Source organism: Clarias gariepinus, chromosome 17, assembly GCF_024256425.1.
Source record: "Clarias gariepinus isolate MV-2021 ecotype Netherlands chromosome 17, CGAR_prim_01v2, whole genome shotgun sequence".
NCBI lineage: Eukaryota > Metazoa > Chordata > Actinopteri > Siluriformes > Clariidae > Clarias > Clarias gariepinus.
Genome location: NC_071116.1, coordinates 9,935,162 through 9,961,001, shown reverse-complemented (window position 1 = coordinate 9,961,001; position 25,840 = coordinate 9,935,162). Strand labels below are relative to the sequence as shown.

Below are 25,840 nucleotides of genomic sequence, written 5' to 3'. Positions count from 1 at the left end.
GGAGGTTTTGCGACTTGGCATTCATGTGGCTGTTACTTTGACACGTACCACCTACCTAAACGTTGTTTCAGACCGGTTACACCCCTTCATGGCATCAGTATTTGTAGTCTCTTTTAGCAGAATAATGCATCCTGACACACACATTGTCCAGGAATCGTTTAAAAAACAAGGAGTCCAAGGTGTTGACTTGGCTTCCAAATCTAATCTAATTTAGCCCATGTGGAATGTGCTGGCAAGTCCAATCTGTGGAGGCCTTACCTTTCATTTTACATGTCTTAAAGTATCTCCTGCTAACATCTTGTTGCCAGATAACAATAATGTAAACAATTTTAGGCAGCTGAGATAATGTCCTTCATTGCCACCACAAGTCATTAGCAACAGTTGCATAGTTCTGCTTTTAATGTGTCACAGGAAAGCATTAAAACAGTTTGTTTATCTGAGCAAGGTAATGGCGGAGCTGTCCTGATATAGCAATGTATGTTCTTACTCCTGTTAAAGTGGGAAATTGTATATTTTCATGTTTATTAAATCAGCGTCGAAGACTCGAGTCCGGATGGAGCCAATCAGTCCATCTTGTCTGTTTGAGAGGTTACAGTATGTGGCAATGTAGGTTTGGTCAAGCCAAACCTATAAAACCTCACAAAGGTGTTTGGCAGTGACCAACTCATTGCAGGGCATATATCCTCACTTGAAATCAGCCCAGGATGTGGCCATTTCACATGTGGAATGGGTGCACAAGCCCTTAAGAGGATGTGCTCTTTTTGGAGAATTGGCTAATGCAATGTGAGTGTGTTTTCAGGCATCATAAAACGGTAATAAAATCAGTAATATCGGATGAGGAGGACTCCAAAGGTGGAGCCTTTGAAGGATGTTTTGTAATGTTAGATGAATTTTATTGATCAGAGGAAGATGACTGGGATTTTTTATTCTTGCAGTCCAGCACAGTGTAATTTAAATTGCTCTTAAATTTATTTCACACTCATTCTGGTATCTTTCATTTTATTGTGTTCTCAGCCTGGACAGTGAAGGCCTTTTGTTTATATTGCATCATATTCTGCTAAATCATCAGGGATAATCTCATAAAATCAGGCTTTAGTCATTGTTCTGTCTTTGAAAATACTACACACGTGAGCCCTGTTTCTGAAAGCTGCAATTAACATGCTGTGTGCTTACTGACCTTCTGATGAGACGTATACTTTAGTTATCGAAATATTATATTATATTATACTCTGTGGTATACAAGCAATTTGGTTAATTCATCTCAATGGGCATCTCATTTGTTTGCTTCCTGCTCTGACAGATTTATGATCAAATGATATACTTTGTTGTTACAGTAAAGTTTATAAATGAGGGGCCAAAAAAACCTTTATTTTCATTTCTCTATCAGCCTTAACATTAAAATCACTCTCCTTATGTTGTATAGTTCGCCCTTGTGCCACCCACTAAAACAGGTCGGACTTGCCATGGTGTGAACTGCACAAGACCTCATAAGGTGTGCTGTAGTATCTGGCATCAAGACTTTAGCAGCTGATCCTTTAAGGCCTTTGAGAGGTGGGGCTTCTGTCAATCAAATCCGTTTGTTCAGGACATCTCATTAGATTTGGAGGCTTTGAAGTCAACATCTAGAACTCTGCCATGCCCCCTAAACAATTTTTGAACATCCCTGTTGTGTAGCTACGTCAGGTTTTTCTTTGTCAAAGTAGCTCAGACCCGCAGATCCTCTGCACTTTTCTGGCTTCCAACAATTCAACTGTTGAGTCTTTTCTTGCTGCCCAGTATATCCCTCCCTGTAACACGTGCAATTGTAAAAAGATAATAAACATTATTAATAATGTTATAGTTGATTGGTTCATGTAATGCCTGGATATAAACTAGGGATTGTGAATCGTATCGAAATTGTGATGTGAATATGCACGAAATCGCCTTTCTAAATCGCCTTACAGCACAATTTTTTGCGCGTTCATGACTTTTCCCACAGATATTTGAACCAATCACAACGCAGCAACAAATAGACTGCAGAAACAGGGACACACACATTTACTTTTTTTCCATAGGTCTGTGCTAGAGACATTTTGTTACACCTTTTCTAGGTGATTTAAAAACTTTTTTTTGCCTTAGGTCTGTTTTAGAGACATGCTACAGGTCTTTGATGAAGATGTAATTGTTTTCCTTTGGAAAAATGTTTCATATTCAGGCTTTAAAACGTGTGTGTGTGTGTGTGTGTCAAAATCGTGATTAAAATCAAAACGCAATATTGTTCATGATACATGATACATACTTTGTTGTTTCGGTAAAGTTTATAAATAAGGGGCCAAAAATTTTTTCCGTTTCTTTTAGCCTTACCATTAAGAAAATCGTGATGGGTTTCTTTTGTGCATATCGCACAGCCCTAAAATAAACCATCTGCAAAGTCCTATCATGGTCATAAGTATTTTTTGCATTAGAAATTATTGTATATACATTTTTCCCTGCTCGATTTTCAGATTTAAAATCAATTTGTTTTGCACTGACAGATTAATCCTCTCCCAAATCGTCGTTATACAGTAGACTTAAACACATTTTCCTCCAATATTGTGTGGCATTTCTCCATTTATTTTCTCTTCACAAGATTTGCATTCCTTCCAGATGAAAAGTATCCCCATAGCATGGACAAAACCGTTTGTTTTAGTCTCCTCTGACTAGTTGGTACAGTGTGGAGAGGGGAAAAAAAAAAGGAAGACATGAAATTTCTATGCATTTTATTATGAATTTGGTTTGTAAAATGCCACCACAGGAGTTCCTTCCTTGTTAACGAAGTGACGCACCATAGCCGCTGTTGTAGTTTGGGAGACGTACAGCACTCCAAGTAAGCTGCTTAGCTTCTTGCTAGCAAAACAAGAACACCGGGATGTCCAGTTTCCAGCTCCATCTGTATAACATGCAGAGATTGAAATTGAAATAATTCAATCCTTCGAATTATGCTTTGTATATAACGCAGTGTTACATTTTACTTACATTTGTTTATCTGACTTTGTTCAATCTGTACAAATATCATCTCCGGAGGCATATTTGGGTCTTTAGCTAAAAGATTAGTCCTCAGTGACATGCTGACATAAAATATTTAAATTCAAGAGTTCAGTGTTTGGAAGTATTGCAGACTGTAGGAGGCGCATATCAGGTTCGGAAGAGTGAGTTTTACTTTCGTATTGGTTTTAACCATGTTCTGATATTTCCTTTTTCAATAAAAACTGTTGGTTTTATAATCCAGAAAATAATAATCTTTCTTGAGAACTTTTGCAACCCCCTTTTTAAAATTTGGAACACCTGCTAATTAACACGTTGTGTAAATTCTGATATTTTAAGTAAACAGAAGTAATTGTCAATACGAAGGTTTTAGGACATCTGCATACATATTCCTGCCATTGAACAGGCACTGTGTGAATAATGGTAACAAGATGCTGTTTTCATTTCAGGAAGAAAAAAAAACAGCATATGATAACAAATAGTAGCCAGTTGTATATGGGGGTTGCAGAGCTAGCGCTGCCCTGCTACATTCTCTTTGGGTGGAGGCTAAGTCTATTTGGCAAAGAGGTGAGATTTTTACTGCATGCCTGCAAGTGTTTGAAAGCCTGGGAAGAGCTGCCAGTGTTGTTTGAGAGCGAAATGCTCAAAAGATACCGAAAAAATGTTTGAGTCGTTGATGAATAGGGGCTTGAAAGAAGTGGGACAATGGAAATGAGGACCAATGGAGAAGGTGGACTGTGGGAGGACATAAAAAATATAATCATGTTAGCTTGAGATTGCAGTCAAAATGTACAGTATATACGTTTTAGCACAAATGAATTTAAATTGTAAACAAATTAATGTGCAAACAAAAGTAATGCACATGGTAACATCTTTCTTTCTAAAAACATAGGTGATAAAACTAGCCTTTGATTAATTCACTTTTATTATAGTGAGGCTATTTTGACAGTAAGTCAAACATCTAGCTTAGTATACGTAGTCCTTGCCACTTGTTCTAGGCTGTGGATATAAAAATGAAGATAATTAAATGAGCCATATTCTAGCAATCTGACGCAGCTGTTTGATGGTGGGGTGAAAAATCTTATTATTGCAATTTTTTTGAATGTCTTTAGTTAAAAGTTAAATTAAAAGTCCATTACCAAGATCATGAATGTTTTTTCCTTTGTGTTTCCCATGTGGCACAACTTCAACCTCTGTTTTGTGCCTATCCAACACATTTGGTCTCTTTTCTTCAGTTTAAGTACAACATATGCAAATAAATCTTAGTTTCCTGAGCTATTTCTGCTGTTTTATGTGAACAACCTGTTTGATATCTGGTTGTTGGTAGAACACTGATTCCAGGCGGGTTTCAGTTGTTGTATTAGCTTTGTCTAACGCTTGTGTGATGGTGCTGATGTGACCTTCAAAATAGCTTGCTTCTCTTCTGCAGACAGCTCTAAAGCCTTTGTAATCCTTTTTTTTTATTAATGTTAAAATTGTCTGATTTTGTACTTTCAGAGAGGACTATACATGAAAACGTGTCATGGCTAAACAGTGTGACATGGCAAATTATTATTTATAGAGTTGTATTATTAAGCTTACAATTTGGTTTCACTCTCCCCAACACAGCTGGATAATGGATTTGGGTCTCCTGTGCCTGATAACAGGTTAATTAGATTTTTTCTTTGATGTTTATTGACAGTTTCTAAGTGCATTTCTTCCAAATAGTTTGAAAGAGCCTTGCACTATGTGATACACCACTGACAGTCAAATCGTTATCACCTCTAGGATCCCTTGGAAGTGGGTAGTTGATATGCTGCTGGGAAATTTGATAAAATTCTGTACTAGACAGGTACTAGGGGTGTATTTGTATGCAGATGTTTGGAGGTGGGGGGAGGAATTTAAATTGTAAACAAATTAATGTGCAAACAAAAGTAATGCACATAGAAACATCTTTCTTTCTAAAAACATAGGTGATAAAACTAGCCTTTGATTAATTCACTTTTATTATAGTGAGACTATTTTGGCAATAAGTTAAACATCTAGCTTAGTATACGTAGTCCTTGCCACCCCCTCAACTAGTCTCTTGATCTTGTTGCTGGTGCCATCTTTGTGGGCAGCTTTATTTTGCGGCTGCTACTTAGAGATGCACCGGAATGAAATTCTTGGCCGAAGCCGAATAATAATGAAATGCTTGGCCGAAGGCCGAATACCGAACGCAGTGTTTCGTATTTTTTCCATTTATTTTGCCAATTTATATCAATTATTTATTAAATTGTAAAAATTAGCTTTTTACTATTTTGTGTTGCTTTTTAGAGAAATAAATCAAATAACAAAAATACAATTTCAAAATATTCATTTAACACTAAACTTTTTTTTCAGCAGATATAATACAAACAAAGCATAATATAACTTAAAATAAATAAATTAGTAAAATAAAAAAATATTTTTATTTGGCCATCTTTGAACCCACCTTCTTGAATAGCCTATGTTAGGCCTATAACTGACTGCTGAAAGAATGTAACTCTGTACGTATACAACAACAAATGTGCATTGAATAGTGCAAAAAATGTGGATTCGCTGCTGCTGTTGCTGTAGCCGCCGCCGTGTCTTTCTCGTACTCTGCATAATGTTAGGGGTGTCTTGATTTTAAGTGATAAATAAAACTTGAAGTGCTGTACGTTTTTGCAGATGCACCCCCTCTGGACAATTCAGCAGAACAGTGTCTGCAAACGGCCGTTTTTTGCCTCTTTCTCTGACACTTTTAAGTGCTTTCACACTGCTGACATGTTTGCTGCATAAAGCGTGCGCCTCTCACTCCACGCGGGTTACTATTTGATCGCATCATTAAAAATGCAAAATTTATTCTGTTTTTTTTACTTATTTTTTGGCTATTTTCGGCCGAATAATTTCGGTTGCCGAACATTCGGTGCATCCCTACTGCTACTAGTAGATTAATTGGTTCAAACACCTGAATCAATCATAACTCATAACGTGGATTACGAATTGCGGAAGTAAAGGAAGTAAAGAGGCTTTTTGTCATTTCACATTATCTTAAGGAAACTAGATTTACACCAAGTCACAGTGCTGCTGGGCCGCATCACTCATTGAAATATTTTCCTCCAAATTTTTCAAAATGCAAAAACAAATTTATAAAAGTATATTTTCTTTTCCAGGCTGTGTACGAAACAGCATGGAACTTTTTTAGGAGTGAGTTTGTAAAAAAAGCTTTGTACAGTACTGATGATTTTACATCTCAATGATGGGGAAAGGAATGACCAGGAACTAGCTGATACAATATTATCACAGTACTCAATTGCTGATTTGATTTGGATTGCAATGCTGTAGAGTATTGAAAATTATTGAATATATTAGATAGATTCTTTTCAGATTTTGTTGTATATTTAAAACCATGAACAGCAAATAAAAAGTCCTACCTCTAAAGTTTTATACTCGTGAATGCCTAAGCTTTGCTTTGCACTGCTGACAGTTTATGTACACTTGGGTTGAAGTCATTAAAACTGATTTTTCCACAAAGCCACAGATTTCATTAAAAAAAAAAAAAAAACTATAGTTTTCGCAAATCAGTTAGGATATCTACTTCATGCATGGCACAAGTATTTTTTTCAACAAATGTTTAAACAAAAGAGAGATTATTTTACTGATTATTCATTATATCACAATTCCAGTGAGTCAGAAGTTTACGTACTCTCAGCTGACTGTTCCTTTAAACAGCTTGAAAAATTCCAGAAAATACTGTCATGGTTTTGCTCCTGACGGACTAATTGACTTGGTGTACCTGTGGATGTATTTTAACTCAGGAAGGAAATATGCATTTACTGTAGTTTACTAAAGCTCGACATACTTTGGTACAAAAAGTACAAATCAATCCTACAACAGCAACAAAGGTCCTTGTGAAGACACCAGCTGAAAAGGGTACAAAAAGGGATCTATATCTACTGTAAAACACATCAAACATAACCTAAAGAGCTGCTTAGCAAGAAAAAAGGCACTGCATTAAAGCCACCATAAAATGTGAGACTACAGTTTGCATGAGGACAAAGATTTTACATCTTGGAGAAATGTTCTCTGGTCTGATGAAACTGTTTGGGGGAATAATGATGTGTTATCTGAAGGGGAAGAGGGGGGAGTCTTACAAGCTGAAGAAAACCAACCCAACCATAGAGCAGGAGGGTGGCAGCATCATGTTGTGGGGGTGCTTTGTTCCAAGAGGCACTAATGCACTTTACAAAATAGACAGCATCCCAAGGAGGCTTATATGGACATATTGAAACAACTCAAGACATCAACCAGGAGGTTAAAGCTTGGATGCAATCTTATAATTTTGATTCACACACATTCACATTTCATACAAACTTCCATAGTTTCTTTTGATTGTGTAAAGCTGCTTTGCAACAATGACAATTGTTAAAAGTGCTATACAAATAGAATTGAATTGAAATGGGACTTCTAAATTGATAATAACACCAAGTATACTTGTTGTCACAAAATGAATTAAGGACAATAAAGTCAAGGTATTGGTCAGGCCATCGCATAGCCTTGACTTCAATTCAGTAGATTTGTGGGCAGACCTGAGGAATAAAAGCTTAAATTAATCTTTCTCTATTACTTTGACATTTCACATTCTTAAATGACCCATCTGATCCAAGATACCGAGTTATAACCAGGTTTAAATGTCAGGTATTGTGTGAAAATGAGTTTGAATATATTTAGCTATGGTGTAGGTAAATTTGACTTCACCCCCATCTTGGAATCTAGTTTAAAGTCATGTTCGGTGTCTGTTGTTACTGCTAGAAATGTTTTGTGTGTGACACCAGTATACTTAACTAAGAATTATATTGTTTGCATACACTATAGCATGACTCATATCTCATAACTTCCCTTTACTACTTTAATTATGAAACCTAAGGTTCCCCCTTGTATTTGATTTTAAACTGTAGAGGATCCATCCCTCTCTTGTGTGTCCTCGGTCATGATTGCTATTTTTAAATATGCTTGGCAAATAATTTGCTCCTACCACAGAAAATGCTAATGTGTATAGTTTAAAGCGTTCCACTTGTAGCATTATAGAGGATTAGCGACGTTTCACCACCTCAAATGCATGCAAATACATTTTCATTTATAAAAAAAAATAATAATTGTGTACTCATTTTCTATACTTCAGTTACCACACAAAGGAAAAAAAAATGGATTTCCCCCTGTTTTTACTCAATAATGCCTTTAATCTGAAGGATAGGTGTACATTAACACCTAGTTTTCTGCATTTTTTTTTTTTTAGGAGTGCAGTTAATCAAAGCATATGATTTTATGTTGTTTCTTGCTTGTGTAAGCAAATAAGACAGCATTCGAAACCACCATTAAGAGGAAAAGTCACATAGCAGCTAGAGGTCATGTTCATGTATTTACGCTAGTTTATAAAAACGTAGTGCAAGCTTTCATTTCCTACAGAAACCCTGACTGTTTTAGCTAATTCAAAGCAATGGACGTATGTTTTGCTGCTTTTCATTTTTCTTAAAGTTAGCTAGCAACACAGCTGCAGTCACTGTGGCAAGAAAGGAATGTTTCCTTGCATGTTACTCAGTGCATGAGTTGATTTAAATGAAACAGCACACCTTAAATTTTAATGTACAACATTAAACAACATTGACAACTTAGACCGTCCACATGCCTTTATTGGTTCTCTTGAATGACAAGCTTTACTGATAAATAAATCTTCAAGTGATTTACACAACGGTTTTCCTCTTCACCTAGAGAAACATAGTGAGGTGTTGTTCCGGTGCACTGCAGCAGTCACATTACTGAACATGGTTTAATTCAGTTGCCAAGTTGCAGCTCTGTTATGGAAACAGAGAGGAACCGGAGTTTGAATTCTGCTTTCTCACACACACGCACAAATGGAAGTAAGAATGGAAGACCCACTGTATCTTGGCAAGTATCTCTGTTTGTTTTGGTCAAATGGCCAGAGCAAAAGTAGAGTTACCTGCATAACATGCATGTTTAAAGCTAGACTATATTCATTCAGATGACAACACACATTGAACATGGTGTACTGAGCAGCATGGTACAAATACATGTACTGTTACATCCATAGACCTTAACCTATTTGCTCACTGCCATAAAATGTGTAAGGGGACGGCTGTCCCTTGACCTGCATTCTGATTGTCAGCAGGGCTTTGGCTGGGTGCTAATGGAGGGGTGTTAATTGATTCATTCTCCCAGCCGAATTATCACGCTCTCTCAGGGCAGCTTGGCCATGTCCTCCATGGGTATGATATCTTCTAAGGATACAGAGTAAAGAACAGGTTCTTTGGCAGAATCAGGCAAGGCATGGGACTATTGTAGAACAGTGGCCTTACATTTATTCTATAAAAATGCAGTTGTTTGTTCCTTTAAATCTTTGTTGATTAAGGTTTCAAGCTGTAAAGTTTCAAGCCGTTGGCTTGTAGTTGGATAGAAAAAACTTGATGGCCTTGGTTGCTATCAGAACTCAAGAATCGCACTTCAACAAAACCTACAAAATTTGAGTCTACTAAAACTAACCAAGGGCATTCCCATGTTTCTTAATTAACCCTAATTAAATCAATTAAATGAATCAATTTAATCAGATTTGTCTACATGTGCCAGGTGATTAACTTTCCAGATCAGCAGTAAACAACATGCCAACTTTCCTCAGAAACCTCCCAATTATTTTACTCATTCCTTGGTTTGAGTTTAGTGCTTAGTTATGCAGAGAATGCTCCACGTTACAGGGGGAGATTTTTTTTTCTCTTTGTATAAATAAAATCTAACTGGAAATAAGCTGACATCTCCAACCAGGGACGGTGAAAAGTACCACATGGGAGTGCTTAAATATATTCCACCTCTCCCCCAGAAAGCACAGCCAATCTGGCCCCTAGACTCACCCGGGATTGAACTTGTGATTTCCGGATGACCGTGGGTGTTAATTTGACTGGCACAGAATCTGTTATATCTGAGGCTGATCAGCCCATCATTTATTAGGCTCCAGTGTCTTTGGATCATTGTTGTAAATCATGATTATTTTTACATGTAAAAATAGAGGAGGAGAAAAAAAAAACGTTTTAAGCTGAATACTAACAAGTTTGTTCAGTGGATTTTGTAATTATTGAATTGAAACTCATTTTACTATCTTTAAGTTTCCTGTTTCGGTTTGCTACCATGCCAGCTAATATTTAGGGCTGGTCCGAATACCATTTTTTGAGCTTTGAGTATTCGGTAGTGATCGACATTGAATACTCGAAGCTTTGGTGGGAGGGGGCTGAATATATATTTTTATTTCTAATAAAGGCAGGAATCTCTGTGTGTCTGTCTGTTGCATTTTTATGTCGAACAGTTCAACCAACTGCTGCGGACGCAAGGGAGTGCATTTATTTATTCCCCCCCCACCGCATTTTTGTGTAATATGGATACGGGCAAGTAACACGAGTAGGCAGGATAACCACGTGATTGTTTTAAGGACTCTCTCGAATGGGGAGCGAGGGATAAACACAATTTAACCTGCGTCCTATTAACACACACTCTGCGAAAGCGTCCGAAGCAACATGGGTAAACTCAATGACTGAGCGATGTGCCGCGCCATCTTGTCTCCTTTTATGCTTCGCGACCGTATTATTTCCGGGTCCTATTGCCGGTCGCGGACCGAGTGTGCGTGACACAAGTTTGCCGTTCTAAATCCTGGCGAGTGTGCAGAAATACATTTACATGCCCTTTACTGATTTAAATTAGAATTTACAGAAAGTATCAAATGCCTGATAGATTTGGGGTTCCATGTCTTAGGCTGATATTATAAACTTCCTTGCTCTTCAACATTTAGCTAACGATTTAGTGTAACGTAATGACTGAAGCATTGATGAAAGGACCCTTGCCTCCTTCATCTTTTCAGGATGAACTGTTTTCGGATGTAAATCATTTTTTCTCCAACTAAGACCAATGATTAACTGGTTTTAAAATTACAATTGCGTGTTTATAGATGGTTGGACTTTGTTAGTCCTCGGCCCATCTTCACTAGCCCAGATCACTTAAACTGGCTCCAAAACCAACGGTTCAGTGTAATCTGGTAGAGCTAAGGATATGGGGCCCTGTTTGATTTGGCTGTTCTCTGTACACTCACTGAGAGAGTAATTATGTTAGCATGGATGCTGAAAGAAAAAAAGCACACTTAACTTACTCAATCTTACTGCTAAAACTGATGTTTCAGTTCAATGACATTCTGTTGTGTACAGTGAAGATCAGTTAATTTTACTTAAAACTTATAAAGTAGTTGCTCTTTACTTTCTCTTGATCTGTCAATCTGATTGATTCCCCTGAAGAGTTATTTTGTTCATTATAAAATGGGCATTTCACATTGATGGATAATCACACTCCTATATATCAGTTCACGGTGCCATCCTTTATGTGACAAATGGGAATCGGTGAAATTGACAGTGCAATTTTTAAATAAGGAATAAATTAATGAATATCTGCCTGGTAATATCTACAAACCCGATTTCAAAAAAGTTGGGACACTGTACAAATTGTAAATAAAAACAGAATGCAATGATGTGGATGTTTTGAATGTCAATATTTTATTTAGAATACAACATAGATGACACATGAAATGTTTAAACTGAGAAAATTTATAATTTTAAGGGAAAAATAAGTTAATTTTAAATGTCATGGCCTCAACACTGTGTGGAATGCCCTCTTATTTTTATAACAGTCTGCAAACGTTTGGGGACTGAGGAGACAAGTCGCTCAATTTTAGGAATAGGAATGTTGTCCCATTCAGGCTTCTAGTTGTTTAACTGTCTTAGGTCTTCTTTGTCGCATCGTTCTGTTTATGATGCGCCAAATGTTTAATGGGTGAAAGATCTGTACTGCAAGCTGGCAATTTCAGTACCTGGATCCTTTTCCTACGCAGCCATGATGTTGTGATTGATGCAGTAAGTGGTCTGGCATTGTCATGTTGGAAAGTGCAAGGTCTTCCCTGAAAGAGACATCGTCTGAATTGGAGCATATGTTGTTCTAGAACTTGGATATACCTTTCAGCATTGATGGTGCCTTTCCAGATGTGTAAGCTGCCCATGCCACACAAACTTTAAATTATGATTCGTCTGACCACAGAACAGTTTTCCACTTTTTCACTGTCCATTTTAAATCAGCCTTGGCCCAGAAAAAATGCTTGCGCTTATGGATCATGTTTAGATATGACTTCTTTTTTGACCTATAGAGTTTTAGCCTACAACAGCGAATGGCACAGTGGATTGTGTTCACCGACAATGTTTTCTGGAAGTATTCCCGAGCCCATGTTGTGATTTTCATTACAGTAGCATTCCTGTATGTGATGCAGTGCCGTCTAAAAGCCCGACTTACCTTCCAGTATGGTCTTCCGGCCTTGACCGTTCCGCACAGAGATTGTTCCAGATTCTCTGAATCTTTGGATAATATTATGGACTGTAGATTATGATAACTTCGAACTCTTTGCAATTTTTCTTTGAGAAACTCCTTTCTGATATTGCGCCAATATTTTTCGCTGCAGCATTGGGGGAATTGGTGATTCTCTACCCAACTTGACTTCTGAGAAACACTGCCACTCTGAGAGGCTCTTTTTATACCCAATCATGTTGCCAATTGACCTAATAATCGGTCCTCCAGATGATTCTACATGTACATTTAACTTTTGCGTCCTCTTTTTGCTTCCTGTCCCAACTTTTTTGAAATGTGTAGCACTCATAATAAGCCAATATTTGGCATAACATTTCAAAATGTCTCACTTTCAACATTTGATATGTTATCTGTATTTTATTCTGAATAAAATATTGAAATTTTAAACTTCCATTTAATTGCATTTTTTTATTCACAATTTGTACAGTGTCCTAACTTTTTTGGAATCGGTTTAGTAGATCAATAGCCGTAAACCATGCAGATATTTTTAATAGCCTTAGTCTGAACAAGAGAAATTAATACTGAGAGCTGTAAAATTGTGTGCAATGAAAGGTTTTTCCATATCAAAAAAATAACTGCAGAACTGCTAGTTCATTAGCCCTTTTTTATTACCCTGATGGAACAAAGTAAATCTGGACTGATCAGAACACATGACCTTTTCCAATGCCTCACAGTCCTTTTTTTTTATGCTTCCTAGCAAATGAAAGCTTTTACCCATTTCTTTTTCTTTAAAAAGCTGAACAGCTATCTAGTCCCAATCTCTTGTTCTCTTCATGTTGAGTATGAAATGCTTTAACATTCACTATTAAACATAGCTGTGAGTTTTGCTGTTATATTTTTTATGATTAGATTTCATCAAGCGTTTAAGTGATCTCCCATCACAACCTCATTCAGGATGTTTTTCCAACCACAATTCTTCCGCGAAGATGGTGGTTTACCCCTATCCTTCTAGGCTTTAATAATGCATTAGACAGTTCTTAACCAAATTTTAGTAGTTTCAACAATATCCTCAATGTTTTGTTCTCTTGATGCAAGAGCAATTATTTGACCTTCTGAAACAAAGTAATATCTTTGCCCTGACCACAGGATATGACTTTTGACATGATTGTTTAGGAAATGACAAGCTACTTCCTGCATCAGTTAGGGTTAAATAACTTTTGTGCTGGTGAGCTCAGGCATAAAGAGCAAAACACCGAACGCACAAACCTCACTCGTATGACCAATAGTTTACATTAGTGTTAATGTGCTGGTTCATTAGCCAGATATTTGACATGCCTTTCTTTTCCTTTTACCAGTATTCGGAGTGTGATGCAGAAGTATTTGGAAGAGAGAGATGAGCTCACCTTTGACAAGATCTTCAACCAGAAGATTGGTAAGTCTGTTATTCTTCAATCTTTTATAACAATACATCAAGCTTCTTTTGGCATTAAAAATGTAAAATTAAAAATATATTTAAAAAGAAGTCACTTGTGACTGTGTTCTATTGCTGAGAGCTTATTTTTAGACCATCTGCCCACAGAAATTAAAGTTTTTGTAGTGTTTTTAAATTTATGCCAGTTTTTATGATTTATTATTATTATTATTTTTTTTTTAATGCCACCAGACTGTACTGGTCTACAGGTCCCGTAAATAGTGAAATAAAATTCAATAAAGCTGCCAGTCACTAAATATAAGCAACTTTTAAAAGGTAAAACAAAAGAGTAAGGAAAACTCCTAGATTTTTCTTAACCTTTTTTTTTTTTTTCTGTAATAGCTTTTTAAGCACATAAGTTCATATGCTGCCACTGTCAGAAGGAACATTGAATTGCTGTGGATATTTGATTTTCACTGTAATCAAGGATTAACATTTTCTCTCACTTTGGTGGATTTGTCAGTTGGACTGTCTGTGATTGGTTTCCATACATAGGCCATGTATGAGATCAGTAAAGATCCGAAAGTCGAGGGAAATTGAGCTACTTATTTGACAATGAACGACAATCCAGCAAGTAATAGAAATAGCTAAATTTTTAGCTGCAGTTTCCCGCTCCTTCACAAACTGTTTTCAACTATTTACTTATTTGAACTATGTGAAGCTACTTTCATCATTTTGATAAATGTGAACAGCAAAGCAATCCTTTTGCAATTTAGAATAATCCACAGGGCAAGTTTGTTCCAGCTGCTGAGAATCCCAACAGTTTGTAGTTAAATGAGTCCTAATGTCATGTTCACCTGCCCAAAAATCATCCCTTATTTTTTTTACCCCCTTATCCCTTGTCCTGTAAAGGTGTGCTGTCATTTGTCCTTGTACAATATAAGTAACTGATAGCACACACTATGCATTGCATAATTCTATTTTTTCCTTTTAAAATTTTACATTTAAGCTTAGCATTTAGCAGGTAAGTATTAAGTTGTGTTTGTCCCTGCTACTGTAGACTCTGCTCATTGCTCATTAGTATGCATGATGTCACACCTGGTATTCCCCATGCCCTCTGATTAAATCAGTTATATCAATCTCTGCTCGCTCATCGTGAGTCAGAATGATTCAGAATGATGATTACTGAGGAAACATAATGGTAGCATGGTAGCTTTAGCTTAGGTTGCTGAAATGTTTACAGCTCTATGCAGCAGGGAAATAAAAGAATTCAACTTCAGGTTTCTTGATATTTTCAACTGTCTTAATTGCCGTCTGCCATCCTTAAACTTTTATTATTATTATTATTAATTTCAAGCCACTTCTTCTTTAAACTTTTTTGACACTGTTCCAACTCTTGTGTTTGTTGGGATCACATATAGTGCCTGTGTACGCAGCTCTTTGATACACTAAGGATTTTTTTTTCAGACCGTCTCATTTCGGTTTAGCTTTTTGACTGCGTCCATTTACTCTTCAGTCCCCACCATAAGAAATAACTCATCAGTTAAATTTATATTAGGTTTATATTAAGTATCTAAGAAGCTAACTCCAATTGTTGTAGATTTACTACCCACAAGATTTGTAGGAGTTGACATGGGATGATGTTCAGGGTATGGATGATGGAGCTCAATCATACGCATTAGCATAAAAATTAACATCAGCCACTATAGCATTTTGTCTGAAGCTAAGCTTGTTAGTTTGTGGGTCGTAACTGAGCTAAGTAGCTGGGGTCTAAAGGTTCAGTTTCGGTTCTTTTATGCAGTCTTTGGTCACAGTCTGGACGCATAATCAGATGGTCTGCAACCGTTCATTAACCACAACCTGACGCAGAAGTCCACATGATCACGTGGTATGGGACATTCATCCAAGGTTGAAAAACATGCAGGTAGATGATAAAAAAAATGGAGATGAAAATAAATAGTTATATAAAAAATTGATATGTTTTAAGAGGGCGCACAGGGTCTTATTTTCCGCTTTCGAAATAGTCTCGCCCTTGAATTTTCAGCCAAATTAACATATTTTCATAAAGAGCTGCTGGTTTAACTGCATCATGGAAATAAAGAATAATAGTCCCTAAACAGAGAACAACGTGGAAGTTCTAATTGCATTTTGGGGGAATGTATCGTTATGGTCAAACCTAGAGGAAATGTATCGAAAGTCTGAGCAGAAACAAATCCGATCTGATCACTTTCAAATAACGGTGTCCTAAAGATCAGATTTATGATACAAATTGGTTTTCCCTGTAGTCTGAACGAGGCCGAAGAGTCCAAAGACTAAAAATCTGTAAATTTTTTTATTGTGGTGGTGATTCTAAGTGATTGTGGGCTCCTTCAATGACATTCCTGGGATCAAAACCAGTTCCAGTCTGACCCAGTGATTAATCTTTTCTGAAGACCTTATTGGTGACCCTGTCCTGAAAAACATTTTTATACTTATGAAAAACAAAGTCCAGGTGTCTCTATCACTAGAACTATGTTAAAATAGCATGCTGATTAGACCTGCACGTCAGTTACCTACATCAGTTTTCCAATAAAATTCAACTTTTATTGATCAGTTAATTGAATTGAGGGGTCAGTTGTTAATTCAAGATCAAGTCACACATTTAAAATTATTTAAGTAAATATTAAATGCTTAAACTTTATCAAATTCCTGAAATGTATACCACAGTTTTTGTAGAAAATCTAGTTGTTTTTTGCCTGTAAATAGCTAAAATATTAAATTCTTCAAGTCTTGGGGATCTCCAAATTAAATTTTCTTGCTCTGGAGCAGCCAAATACACCAGGTGGTTCAGTGCTTTCTATTTTTAGAATGATTTGTTCAAGCCAATTAAAATGCTTGAGTTAAAGGTTGTATATTATTGAGAAAACATTAAAGCTGTTTCTGTCATCAAAACTAAAGGATCACTAAATTTACTTGAGGGTACGTTAATCAAGCCAGTGTAATTTTAGAGACCGGGGCTAATGTGGTTGTTTCCATCACAGCTTTTAAGTCTGTTATTGTCAGGCAGGTCGTTGTTCTAACCTTAGACCGCTTCCTCATTTGTACGTGTTCATTAGTCACCTACTGTAAGAAGCCAAGTTTGTGTGCAGTTTTCCAATACAGAAGACTTTGTTGTGGTATGTATGCTGCTTGAAAGGTTATTATCCAGAATAAATGGAAGGCTGTTTTTTTTTCTTTCTTTTTTTTTTTCTTCTGAAAAAAATGGGACTTTAAGTGAGGCACCATGGGAACACAAGCCTTCAAGCCTTGATTAACTTTACTTACTTCTAGGTCTGAGGTCTCTAGTGAGATTGGTCTACAGTGAATTCATTCTTTTCTCCCATTTTTTCCTTTCATACTTTGTAAGTACTGGCTTGACAGTGCTACAGTTTGCATAAAGGCATTAAGGTTTTGGTAGTTTTGATTTCAGTCGCCTCTAAACAAATAAAGAATGCATCAGATTAGTCTTATTTAATTTGAGCACACTTAATCTTGACATTGTTGTCCTGAAATATGCTCATGCTGTCAGGGAAATAAAATGTATTGATTGCATAACTATGCGTGATGGGATCATCAGTTTCTGTGTGACTTTCTAAATCCCGTCACCCATCACTCTAGAATAAGGCCAGTCTGGACTTGTCAGACCACGTAACCTTTTTCATTGCTCCAAAGTCCAGTTTTTGTCTCCTTAAAATGCTTTTTGTTATTATTAGCCTCACCACTATCTTTTTAGGTTTTTAATAATATGCTGTATAGATTTAAGCCCAATTTCAGTACCTTCAAATTTCATCTCCCTAGTTGTTTTCTTTGCTTGATGCAGACCAGTTGTTTAGACCTGCTGAAAGACAGTAAAATCCTTTTCATGACTATGGGCTGCTTCTTCTGACAATAGGTCTGTTTACATAGACCCTAACGTTGCACTAATACCCATATTTCAATTGGAATAAAAATACACCTCAGTCTAAACGCTCTGACTCGATCCGGCCTGATCAGAATGAGAGGGTTGGTGTCACTCTTTGAGAATATATTCAGTAAGTAAATATCAGTGTCAACACTTGATCTTGGTATCTTGGTGGAATAAATGTAATCTTTTTGTGAGGAGTACTTTAGGTGACTTGACAAGAAGGATAATTTTGCTGTAAAATCAATGGCCTCCCATCGGTTACCACATTTACTGGATAGGGCTGCAATAATCACAGTTAACAGTGAATTGCAAAAAATTTTGGGTTTAGACTTTTAGTAAGTGCGCAGTGGATCAGAAAAAATTAAAGTTAAGTTTGAATTACAGCAAAAAAAAAAAAAAAGGAGACATGAAATTTTGCTTTTATTAATTGCTTAACTAATTGCTTGAAAAACACTTAATACATGAACATTTTTCTCATGGTTAAAAATTGTTTTAAATAAAGCTTGTTTTAAATGAAACGCTATGTAAGATGTTCAATGATTATTATTATTAGTAGTAGTAGTAGTAATAACAATGTAGGGGGAAGTTTTTATCATCCTTGGTTGAGAAATGTTTTTTTTGGGAAGGGTATAAAAATATAAAATTATATACATTTATAATTAAGCTACATTATGAGTTTAGTGCTGATGATTTGGCCTGTTTTTATGCTATACATTGTCACAGTATGAACACTGGCAGTAACGGCCATTAGATTATTATTTTTTTTTTCCTTTTCTTTTTTTTATATTCTTTTTTTCGGACAGTAAAATTCAAAAAATTTGAAATCCTACAATTTTATTATGATGACATGTAAGGATTTGTTGTGATGGGAAAATGTTATTTAGTCTCATGCCTGTTTTGGTATATGAATTTAAAATCAATAAAATAAAAATAAAAATTTTGCCTACAAATATAATTAAATAAAATGTAGTACTGCATGTGCTAGAATTTAGTTGTTTGTTTAAAGATGAGACAGGAAACTAACTTGGCTGCATAACCTCTACATCACAGCCCTCAATTTGAATGACAAATGTGTGGAATTTGCATGTGTGAAAATAATTGGAAGCCTTGGAGAAAATGTTTATTTTCGCGAAGTTTCATGCAAAGTAAACATAGACAAATATGCACTTAGCGGTCTTTTTAAAAGGAGAGTGTGTGTGTGTGTGTGTGGAGGTATAATGGCATGAGTGACCTCAGGTAATTATTCTGCGAATGCATGTCTGAAGCCAGGGAAGAAGTATTGCGCCATTTTGGTTAAATCAAATTGTTGCCATTAGTTAAAAAAAAAAAAAATCTCTATTTTACAAATTGCGAAAGAATGAACTGTTCATCTTTTCAAACATGTAATACGTACATATACAGTGCATCTCAATAATAGAATCTAATAAAGTTAATTATTTTTTTGTAATCTATTAAAAAAGTGTCACTTGTATATTCTAGATGTAAAGTGAAATGTTTTAGTTTGATTTTAGAAATCCAGTATCTTAAAATATTTGAATATTTGTAAATATTACAAAATATATTCCTTAAAATCTCCTGGTAGACAGCTATGTTGACTTTGAACTTGTTAAAACACATTGGACCATCATCAGCAGATAACATGGCACCCAAATCATCATGACCTGTGGAAACCTTACACTAGACTTCAACCTTGGATTCTGTAACAGTCTACTTTTTCTCCAGAATCTGCAAAATATGCTTTTATCTGAAAAGAGGACTTTTGACCACTAAGCAAGCGTCCAGCATTTTTCTCTCTAGACCATGTAAGACACTTCTGATGATTTCCTCTCCTTGTTAAGCTCTTCCATGGTTTTAATTTGCCTTTTCTTGAGAATCTTCTAAAGGCTGCGGCCATCCCTACTTGTGCACCTTTTTCCAACTTTTCCCTTTCCAGCTTTTTCCCTTTTAAGTCAACTTTTCATGAATATACAAGACCAGGAAAAGCAGGAAAGCAGGACCAAGACTTGAAGTTTATTTAGCGTTGTTAACCTCAGAAATCACAAATTACCACCTTAGATTAGAGCTGTTATGAAGGCTTTACTGAGCATACGCAGCAGACATGCTCAATATTAACTGTTCAAAGTGAATTATTGCAAATTTTAGATGGCTTGAGCATTATTTTATGTAGAAAGAAATAACCAAGAAAATACCATGGAATTTAAATGCATGTACAGCATTAAAATATTTTTTAAATAACTATAAGCCATAATCTAAATATAAAAGAAAGTACAACATTTCACTTATTTATTGAATGTAGAATAAGTTCCATTTATTATTATTTTAAATATATCTTTCCTTTTTTTTCCCCCTAATTCAGTCGTGTCCAATTCCTCCCCGTCACTAGGGGGCTCCCACATTAAGGCTACTACTCATTAAGGCTGAGGAGCCTTAATGAGTACTCATACTACTCATACGAACATCATTGCAGAAAGAACTGCAAATGACTATTTGTGGGGGTCTGTTAGTGCACTTTACACCAGGAAAAAAAAGCATGGCGTTTCTATAGACCTGTCAGCACTGTAAGTCTTGGGTACCTTGTTTAACAATTGTTAAGTGAAGCTTGGTGGGATGTAATTAGAGGTCGACTGATGTGGTGGTTATCTGGGCCGCCAATAGCTGGTATATGATGTCCCTCAATATGTCCCCGGATATGATATGAAAATTATCAATATGTCCCCGGATATGAAAATTCCTTTCTATTCCTTTAAAGTTACAATCTAGACAGCTTTAAGTACTGGTATAAGTATTACAAATATCAATTTGTACAGGTGTATGTTCTTTACAGACTTTTATTATTTATAATTATGAATATTAAATTACAAAAACAGCGGAACAACCAAAAATAACACTGGGCTGTGCCTGCCTGTTAATCACCTTAATATGCTTAGGCCAATGCTGATGCCAATTTATATTAAAAAAAAAAAAGGCAAAATTAGCCTGATTAATCAGCCAAACTCTAGCTGAAATCCCAGTAAGAGCTGGAAACTGTGTGGCAACTGTGTTTACTTTAAGCATTATATATGTGGTTTTTTTTTTTTTTTCACTTGTATTTCTGCTTGACCATCCCCCTAACCAGTAATTTTGACTTTGGTGCCACTGAACTTCCTGGTAAGTTTTTGTCTTTTACACAATTTGTTTGAATATTGGACCAAACTGAGAAACTTATTTAAAGGTGAGTTGTTAGGTGTGCTTTTGACAGCAGTCTTTTTTTTTTTTTTTTTTTTTGCAAAATTATTTAATTTTAGAGGATAGCGCTATCTACCTTCTTGGCTAATCCAGTTGAAAAAGGCTAATTCAGATCACTGGGCAAATAATTGATGTCTTTGTTTTTATTCTCCTAGTCGGAAAACGTTTGTGTACAATGTGTTCAAGTGATCAAATTAAAAAAATTATTATTATTTTTTTTTTTAGATCTTAAACATTTCCCATATACATTAAAATTGTCTGACCCGGTAGTTCTGATACTGTTGTCTATGGTTCAAGCCTAGTACAGGAATGTACTGGAAAGCTAAATTAGGTCTTAACACTCACATCTCTCACATCTCTCTCTCTCTCTCACACACACACACACACACACACACACACACACACACACACACACACACACACACATATACACACATACATTTAGGGACCAGGCTTACATCAGCCCTATTACATCATATTGTGTGAAATGTGCAAGTTGTGCGGTGCACCCGGGCAGCGATGGCTTTTTGTAGGTCTTGCCATGCATTGTTGCTTCTAGCTATATTATTTATTTATTTAGATCTTGAAAACTATATATACATTTATGTTGTCTGACCTGATAGCCGGTTGGTGTTGATACTATACTATTGTCTATGGTTTCAAGCCTATTCCTACAGGAATGTACTGGAAAGCTAAATTATGTATATCTTACAAGTAGGGCATTCACAGTTGTCTGCTATATCATGATAACAGCATGTGATCTATAGTATGTCAGTAGAACCTAGAAAAAAACATCATGAAAAGCTTAGTAACAAATTTGTTAAAACAAACCAACAAATTCTTGAATTAATAATATTGTTTGATTTGATGTTGAGAGGAACGCTATGAAAAAGCTATGAGCGGTTTTCTAAATTTGTGCATTATGGTGCCACCTCGGTAAAATAAGAACCACTCTGATTCTCTTAATCATTTAAGGACCTTCATTAAGTGATCCACAAAGTTTACATGTACTGTGTACCAAGGCATCTTAAGATATCTCATGTAGTCTATGCCATGCCTTTACAGTCAGAGCTGTTATGTGAGCACCAGGAGAACCTAGACAGTATTACATTGGAACTCAAAAGCATTAGCAGCTGTTTGTAAAAATGCGTTGACTTTGTGTAATAGTTGGAAATTGAGAGACGAATGGGAGAAAATATTGTACACCATTGTAATTAGGTGATGTTATTCATGTCACCTGTCAGCAGGCAGAATGTTATGGCTGGCAAAATGTTATGGCTGACAGAATGGCAACAGAAGCCCGCCTCATTCTGTTTAGGTACTGATTAGGTGATCACCTAAATTAAATCTTGTTTTAATGAGAGATGGTATAAAAAAACACTCCTGTGATCATCACTCTTTTCTTAAAATGTAACCTGCTGGATGGTGCTAGTAGTACCTCAAAGGTACTGTAATTAAAATTTTAAAAATAACCATTGACCATACCAAAGGAGTAGAAACTGGAGTAAAGTTGTCATCTCGGAGTCCAATTTTTAGCTTTGGCCAGATACTCTGAGAGGCCTACAAGGCACAGTGTCTCGCACCAACTGTGAAATGTGGAGGAGGATCTGTGAGGATCTGGGGTGCTTCAGCTAGGCTGGAATCAGGCAGATTTGTCTTTGTGAAGAATGCGTGAGTTAAGCCACATACAAGGTTATCCTGCAAGAATATTTGCTTCCTCCTGCTCTGCTATGTTCTCCAACCCTGGAGATTAATTTTTTTTTTTTTTCCTGGCAGGACAATACTCCACGCCACACAGACAGGTCAGTCGAGGTGTGGAAAACTTTTGGAATGTGATCAGGAGGAAGATTATGGAGAAATGTCTCATATACAGCAATGAACTGCTGAAATTTCTCCTAAATTTTAAATAGAAATAGTTTTTTAGAGCAGTTTATGTTGAATTTTTGGCGCTGCTCGCGGAACCTCACAGAACGCTGGGCGTTCACATGTGTCAAACTCTGTAGGTGAGAGGTGTGTTGTACACCTTTATCATAAATATACAATGTAAAGTTTTACACATCTACAAATGTTCATAGATCTGTGTTCTGTGTGTATCTGGAAATTTACCTTGAATGTTCATTAGCTGGAAACTTTGTGTGCGCATGTGATGGTACCAGTTTGGACACACATTCTAATTCCAAGTTTTGGGTTTAGTGATTTATTTTCTACGTTCTAGAACAATATTGGAGATTTCCAAACTATGAACTAGCATATCAGGTCATTAAGAAACAACAACAATAATAACATTCGGGTGTGTTTTTAAGACACAAAGGTCAGCTGTTCTGGAATAGTTCTTGCTAAAACAGTATTGCCAAGTCTATTAAGCATCATGATGAAACTGGCTCTCACGAAGACCTTCCCAGGAAAGCAAGACCAAAACTTACCTTTGCTGCAGAGAAATCCATTTAGAGTTACCAGACTCAGAAATCACTAACAGCACCCAAGATTAGAGCTGTTTCAGATGATGGGTTAGTGTTTTTTTTTTTTTTTTTTTTTTTTTAAACATACCAGGGTATAATTTACTTGTTTTTATTTTATGATTGTGCTGCCTCAAAGCAGAGTTGCACACAGAGTTGTGGTGAAGTATAGCAGAGTTGATGCTGCCCCCAGTGACCTTACTCTTGTATTACATTCTACCCAAATGGAGGCCTACAGTATGTACAGTTACGTTACATACATTTACAATTAAATATACAAATAGACTGATTAAACATTAAATACACAAACAATTTTGATGTGCAGCATAATGGAGATCAATTGTTACAGCTGTAGTGTTTTATGATGGGGTAGTAAAGAGAGAAAGAGAAGATAATTAAGAGCATGACCACTCACATTCTCCCTCACAGATACTGCTCTAACCATGGCTCTTTCTCGCACTTGTTACTTTTTCTTTCTTCTTCCCTGTCCCATTCTATCACTCTCCTTCACTCTTTATCTCTCTCTCCCCATCTGTCAGAGTCCTGGAATGGTTGTTTGGAGAGTTTTGTGTTGCATAGCAACTGTGGTTACCATGACAACCCCGAAGAAATCTCTTGTTTGATTGGTGACTGAAAACAAATATATAATTAAATAATAAATTAAAAAGGGAGCTAAAAATGAGAATATGGACATTAAAATCCAACAGCCATGATGATGTGTTTAGTAATTGCATGCATACACTCAACTCCTCTTAAGTAAGGCGAGACTTATTCTGTTAATTCATCTTGGAACGTTAATGATTGATGTTGATATCCCTAGATGCATTTCTCAGGCTTTTGGACAGGCTGTGTATTAGTGCGCATCCAAGTCTAAAAATACAGATGCTTGACTTGTTACTGATCAGGTCATGTGTGTAAATCCGATTGTGTATAAGGGCATAATGCTTATATATAATGTTTAGCGACAGTTTTGTGGTCCATCAAATGTCTTTAATTGATCTGGGCTGTAGAAGATGTATTATCTAGTCATTATCAGAGCACATTCATCATTGTTTTTATTTTCTGCTCTTTATGGGCTTTACATTAACACTATACCCAATTCTATAAACATTTATAAATGATATAAGTTATTGTGTGTGTTGATATATACTTTCATTATCTATATGAATATATTTATATAAATATATAAAACTCTTCATATAGATCCTTAATACTCTTTAAAAAAAAAAAAAAAAAGGCCTTGGTCTTGTTCAGTTTTGGCCTTCTCCTAACTGTGTATATATTCAGTTGAAGACTGAATAAACATTACATTGGTGATTCCCAAGACATTGATCTTTTTACTTCAGCTGTCCAGTTTTGTGCCAATTGTAGCCTGAGGTTCATGTTCTTGGCTGACGAGAGTGGGATTGATGCAATATCTGCGGTTGTAGTGCAGAGTTGCCTCCAAACCACCATGTAAGCCTGTTAAATTCTTTAAACATCAATTTAAAATGTAATAATTTTTTGCCAACATGTTTTGCGCACATTATTGTCTAAAGTTTTAAAAATGTTTTAAAAAATTGTCTAAAGTTTTAAAAGCCCCTGAATTTTTGGTATGCTGTGACAGTTTTTGAACAGTGGGTTGGCCTGGACGAATAATTAGACTGACATCACAGATTTTAGGACATTGGGCAAGCGTCTTTAAACATCTTTTATTAATAAAAGACCTATAGAGCTCCACATTTTGTCCATGCTTACAATGGCACTGTATCTCCCATAAAACCAGTAGAAAAGTGGAATTCCTGTTTCTTCTTTAATTAATGAAGGTATTTGTATTGTTTCCTGTGGCCTCTATATACTTGGTCATGTTCTGTAGTTGCTTAGAATCATGATCTTACAATACATGACCGGAAACAAACACATAAGGCTTTGCCTACTGCATACCACGTACTTGCGTAACACATATTACCAATTCATTGTAGATCAGAGATGAATGATATTGCTTTAAAGAAACCATTACATATAAAGAAGCAGAAGAGACTTGCTTGGGCCAAGAAACACAAGGATTGGACATTAGTTCAGTCTATTGTCCTATTAGTTCAGTCTATTTGTAAAATAAGAATGTATGGCACTGTAATGCACTTAATATCAGTCAACTTTAAGCTATTTCTTGTATTGTGGATAATGACAATGTTTATTTTTGATAAAATGCTGTATGCATTTAAAAAATAGAAGTACATTTTTCTAAAAAACAAAAACCAATTAATCTTTGTTTTTCTTATATATTTTACATTGCAAATATTTGTTTGGCTTGCAACAAAAATTAAGCAAAAGTGCATTGTATTTGATTACTTGATTAATCGATTCAGTTTTTGGTAGAATACTCGATTACTAAAATATTTGATAGCTACAGCCCTAATTGGTAGTCCAGTCTGAAAAAAGTGGTCAGCTTTGGATGTTCCA

At 36.0% G+C, this 25,840-nt stretch overlaps 1 protein-coding gene across 1 annotated transcript in view; it reads left to right on the top strand.

Annotated features, from left to right (window-relative positions):
* Positions 1-25,840, top strand: part of grk3 (G protein-coupled receptor kinase 3) — a 72,146-nt gene that overhangs the window by 15,372 nt on the left and 30,934 nt on the right. The window contains exon 2 of the mRNA XM_053516128.1: positions 13,740-13,816. Coding sequence (XP_053372103.1) covers positions 13,740-13,816 — 77 coding nt within the window. The remainder of the gene's footprint in view (positions 1-13,739; positions 13,817-25,840) is intronic.